Here is a 5,824-nt window from a genome sequence, read left to right as displayed (position 1 = left end):
CAGTTTCAGCTTTCTACTTATGGCTAGACAATTAGAAAAGAATTTTCAACCCAGAATTTCATATCCAGCCAAACTAAGTAAAATATTAATAGAGGTTTTTCTTCTTGAGATGTAGTATTATAGGCCATTGTTATTTTCTTCTTTTTTAAAAATGTTTTTGGCATTTAAAAAATAATGGATATATTTACTTTAAATACAGGAACAATAATTTTAAAGTCTTAAAATTTTAACCAAGATCATTATTAAAACCAAGCAATTGCATGTTTTCTAATGCTAATATTTTAAGTGGTCATATTTAATGTTCAAATTCCACTTTGTCTTTCCTAGGTCATCCAGAAATTTATCCTTTAGTATTAACCACCAAGACCCAGGAAATATTTAACTGCCAAATAGATGAAGATATCACAGATGAACAACCTTATAAGCTTATCAATAAAGAGGATATTTTTGAGGACCTGCGCAACAGAGCTGCAGTATCTGATTTCCACCCAGTCAAAAAAATTGTTCAGGTAAGCACAATATCCCTCTTTATTTTCAGTCCTACCTCAAGAAGTTCCTGGTACATAATAACAAAAGTTGGAGAGGTTGTTGGTTCAAATCTGGCCCCATTGCTTTGGGCAAGTGCTAGCTTGCCCACCCCTGCTTGGGAATCCTGTTTGATGATCCTCTGTGAAAAGCAAAATTCCATCATTGACTTGTTATCTAATCCCATACCCAGAAAAGCTCATCCTTGCCCAGTTTTTGTTTTGTTTTGTTTTGTTTTTTGAGACAGGGTTTCACTCCTATCTCCCAGGCTAAAGACGCAATCATGGTTCACTGCAACCTCTGCCTCCCAGGTTCAAGCAATCCTCCCATCTCAGCCTCCTGAGTAACTGGGACCACAGGCACCGGCCACCATGCCCGACTAATTGTTGTTTTTGTCGAGACAGGGTTTTGCCTCGTTGCCCAGGCTGGTGTCGAACACCTGAGCTTGAGTGATCTGCCTGCCTTGGCCTTCCAAAATGCTAGGATTGCATGCATGAGCCACTGTGCTCCACCTTTGCCCAGTTTTAACTAGAATATGAATCTATCCTTATTTTCTGCTTTAATTGTTTTGGTTCATAATTTTGGTTCTGATTTATCTGTAAGCATGCTACAGAGCACAATACCAAACAAAAACTGCTTTTTTAAAAAATTTTTTCCCGTTAGAAGTAAAAGTGCATGTAAATTTCCCTGGATGCATTATATTTTTAAGAGCTTTTTAAAGTTAATAAGATAATTTTGCAATTTGATGTTATCAGCCATAGATTAGTGCAATGGTTATCTTCTATAATTGGTTGATTAGAGAAATATGAACTTTGTGTTGGCATCAAAATAAACCGAGTGACCACTGAATATTAACTTCCTCTCTCAATTATATTTTTGTAGGAATATCCTGGAAATGAGCTTCTGCTTGTTTATGACAAAGACTTCAAATATGGACTTAACTTTTATCTTATTGGAACTGAAGAGGGCAAAGAAAACTATTTAAATGTGAGCAAACCCGAAGGCCTTGTAATTTGTTTGTTTTTGTTGTGGTTGTGTTTGTTTTTGAGATAGGCTCTTGCTCTGTCACCCAGGCTGAAGTGCAGTGGCACAATCATGGTCACTGCAACGTGAACCTCCCAGGCCCAAGTGATCCTCCCACCTCAGCCCCCCAAGTAGCTGGGACTACAGGCGTGCACCACCACGTCCAGCTAATTTTGTTTATTTTTTGTAGAGATGGGGTCTCACTATGTTGCCCAGGCTGGGCAATTTGTTGATTAGCAGAAGGAAGCGGAAGCAGTACCTCTCAAGGATCCCTAAACATAGTGATTATTATTCTTGTTCAGTTTGGTTTCTTTGGGACCCAGATCAGGTTCTGGCACCTAGAATAAGTAAGTAGTAAATGGGGGATGAACTAAATCAAGTATCTCAGGGTAACAGATTTGCCCTTCGTTGACCTCGTGAGAGAGGAAACAGTGAATCTGGAGTACCGCTTTCCTAGTTCTCTTCTTGCCATCTCCACGACTTTGAGTAAGTTACTGAGCCTCTCATCTGTAAAATAGTGACACCATTATTGCACATTTCCTGGGCTTTCATGAGGATTCATATAGGTAAAGCCCTTTGTTCAAGGTGTGCAAGAAAGGTAACAGATGTATGAGACTCTCTTTCTGATCTTCCATCCCTGTTTGGTCAAATTGAAGGAAGCAATTTGGGAGGTTTGGTTAAATTGTTTGAGGATGACAGAGAGGTTTGTGTGGCTGTCCAATAAGCAATAAGAATAAAGGGAAACCATATAATTAAAAAATATCTAGGCTGGGCACAGTGGCTCATGCCTGTAATCCCAGCACTTTGGGAGGCTGAGGCGGGGTCACTTGAGGCCTGGAGTTCCAGACGAGCCTGAGCAACATAGCAAGACCCTGCCACCACAAAATATAAAAATATTAGCCAGGCATGGTAGCTTGTGCCTGTAGTCCCAGCTACTTGGGAAGCTGAGATGGGTGGATCGCTTGGGCCGGAAAGGTGGAGGTTGCAGTGAGTCATGATCATGTCTCTGCACTCCAGCCTGGGTGACAGAGCGAGACCCTGTCTCAAAAAGAAAAAAATAAATAAAAGTTAACAGTTTACAATTAAAAATCATCTTTCATTTAGCCTTAACATTTTCAATTTTATTTTTATGATTGCTGTTCTGTTTTTAATTTCTTATTGTTATGAAATAATTTTAATGTATAGAAAAAACTAGAGAGTAGTATAACAAATATCTACACTTCATTATCCAGAATTTTAAAATATTAATTTTTATTATATTTACTTTGAAACTTTTTAACAAAATAAATAAAAATTACAGACAATATTCCACTCCCTCTCGTATCCTCCCTAATTCCGTTTTCTTCACTCCTCCCTATAAGGAACCATTATTCTAAATTGTTACATACTGTTCTTGTCTGTGGTTTTATACTTTTACCATATATTTATGTTCCACAAATAATGGATTTTATAGTCTTATTAACTTAACATTCACATAAAAATTGTGTCATTTTTATACGCAGTCTGCAACTTCATTTTTCACCAAATTATAAAATTCTAGGATCTATAAGTATCAGTATATTTAAATACCATATATATGTAGATAAAATTTGTTCATTATAACTGCTCTATGGAATTTTATTTTATGGTTCTACCACAGTGTCATCAATCCATTCCTCTATTGATATTCATTTGGTTGATTTTTTTTTTACTATTACAAATAAAGCAGCAGTGTGTGTGTGTATGTGTATATATATATATATATACATCTATATGTAGAGTTGTGTGTGTGTGTATGTATATATCTTCTTGTCTACTGTCTTTTCTTCTTTCTGTATTCCTGAGATCTCTTTATTTTTTCTTTTTCCTTTCTTTTGCTTTGTTTCCTTTTCATAATTCAAAAGTATGAGTTGACAAAAAAAAGTAAGAAAGTACTTAATGAATTTATATAAAAGTAAAGTTTGTTGCAAAATATGTACATATAGCTATAACCTAAACTTGGGCATATATCGTAGAATGCTATTTATTTTACTTTAGCCCCCAGAAGTATCAGAAGAACAAGAGGAATATAAAGAATATATTCCTGAAGATGTGTATATTTATAAACCACCTGTCTCTAAACCATGGGTTTCTTTGGGCAGTGAAAAAGAAATTGAGGAAGAATCAGTTACGGAATCTACAAAGCAGGTTAGAGGGTTAAATATGATCTGTAATCATTACCTCCCTGTAGCTGAACAACCCTTATTCCTGAGGAATTCATAAGGTTTACTGTGTTTGCTGTGGAGGCATAGATTTTGGTGTGTTGTTTTGGTTTGCTTTTATAGAAGAATGGTCATTGTCTTAAGTGGGTGTTATGGGTTGAATTTTATCTCCAAAAAATGGTATATTGAACTTCTAACCTCCAGCACCTCAGAATGTGATTCTATCTGGAAATAGTGTCATTGCAGGTATAACTATTTAAGATGAGGTCATACTGGAGTAGGGTAGGCCCCAATCCAATACGACTGGTGTCCTTGTGATAAGATGGTCATGGGAATGACAAAGAGGGAGAATGGCATGTAAAGAAGCAGGCAGAGGCTCAAAAGATGGATACACAAACCAAGGAACACAAGGATTGCTGGCTGTCACCAGAAGCCAGGAGAGAAACGAAACAGATTCTCCCTCAGAGCCTTCAGAAGGAAACAACCCTCAAACACTTCAGTTTCAAACTTCTAGCCTCCACAACTCTAAGAGAATAAGTTTCTGTTGTTTTAGGCCACCTCATTTGTAGTACTTGGTTATGGCAGCTGTAGGAAGCTAATATAGTGGCATTCCCTCTCAAAGGAACTCCTGTGAGGGGGAATTGTGTGTGAGTGGTTTATTAGGAAAGTGCTCCAGAAGAGAACACGACAAGCAGCTGAACAGGGATATGGAGGAAACCCTGCCAGGCTGCACTCTCAGGCAAAAGTCTGCAGAGGGAAGGCTTCAGCTAAACCCGGAGAGGAACTCTGGAGTGTAAATTATACCTCAGAGTTGTTCCAAGCAGAAGCCAAGGAGAAGGTTTTATGTATCCCTCCTGCCAGTCTACCATTAGTCAAGATGAAACTACTAGTTACTTCCTGTTCTTTGCACCTGCTGGCAAAGTGGTCCTGATAGCCCTAGAGCAGCCCTCCAGAGAGGAGGAGCAGGTGCTGCTTATGCGAATGGAAAGCACACAAAGCTGGAGGCACTCACAGAAAGTGCACAAAGGGCTCTGAGCGGATCTGGGCAGAGTACCAATGTTACCTACATGTCAGTTTTTCTTCAGGGACTTCATTGTGTTACCTTTACTGTTTACATGTGTTACAGATTACATATATGATTTCTCGAAAACGAAGTGAATTTGGTGTACCAATTAAGTTCAGTGACCAGAATGCTTCCAGTGTAAAAGATGCCTATATTGAATGTACAGCCTACCCAGATAAAAATTTTACCCTTAAACAACTTGAAAAAGATGTTGGCATGCAAGTAATCCCCCAAATAAAGGACATAAGCACTCAGACAAAATGGTAAGTATGTGATGGGTGTATGTAATTTTATGACCAGTTACAGTAAAATCTGATAACTTCCATTATTATTTTGAGAGCTCTTTATAATAAATAGAAATGGATTAATGATGATGACACATAGATCTCCACAGAGTAATTCAATTCAGGAAGATCTAATTATATTCAATAATGCCTTTAAAATCGTAACAGGAAAATGAGATACAAGTATAGAAGATTGTAAAGACTGGAGTAGGAAAATGAGTGATGCTGTTAATCATGACAGTGCTGGTCATCTGTCATCTGGCATATTACAATTGCCCCTCATTGCTCTGTTCTACCGCTTACGTCATCATTCTTTTTATTTATTTATTTATTTATTTATTTTTTATTATACTTTAAGTTCTAGGGTACATGTGCATAACGTGCAGGTTTGTTACATATGTATACATGTGCCATGTTGGTGTGCTGCACCCATCAACTCGTCAGCACCCATCAATTCATCATTTATATCAGGTATACCTCCCCAATGCAATCCCTCCCCCCTACCCCCTCTCCATGATAGGCCCCAGTGTGTGATGTTCCCCTTCCCAAGTCCAAGTGAACTCATTGTTCAGTTCCCACCTATGAGTGAGAACATGCGGTGTTTGGTTTTCTCTTCTTGTGATAGTTTGCTAAGAATGATGGTTTCCAGCTGTATCCATGTCCCTACAAAGGACGCAAACTCATCCTTTTTTATGGCTGCATAGTATTCCATGGTGTAAATGTGCCACATTTTCTTAATCCAGTCTGTC

The 5,824-nt window shown here is 37.9% G+C and overlaps 1 protein-coding gene across 1 annotated transcript; it reads left to right on the top strand.

Moving 5' to 3' along the window:
* Positions 1 to 327: 327 nt before the first annotated feature.
* LOC113222999 (WD repeat-containing protein 63-like) lies at positions 328 to 5,054 on the top strand (the record flags this gene model as incomplete). Its single annotated transcript, XM_026452565.1, has 4 exons — positions 328 to 509; positions 1,408 to 1,512; positions 3,565 to 3,714; positions 4,855 to 5,054. Coding segments are annotated over 4 exons (637 nt in total), but the record flags the coding sequence as incomplete, so codon positions are not given.
* Positions 5,055 to 5,824: the final 770 nt, after the last annotated feature.

This window comes from Piliocolobus tephrosceles, unplaced genomic scaffold, assembly GCF_002776525.5.
Source record: "Piliocolobus tephrosceles isolate RC106 unplaced genomic scaffold, ASM277652v3 unscaffolded_37397, whole genome shotgun sequence".
NCBI lineage: Eukaryota > Metazoa > Chordata > Mammalia > Primates > Cercopithecidae > Piliocolobus > Piliocolobus tephrosceles.
Note: the sequence above shows the minus strand (reverse complement) of the source record. Positions and strands in the feature narration are given on the sequence as shown.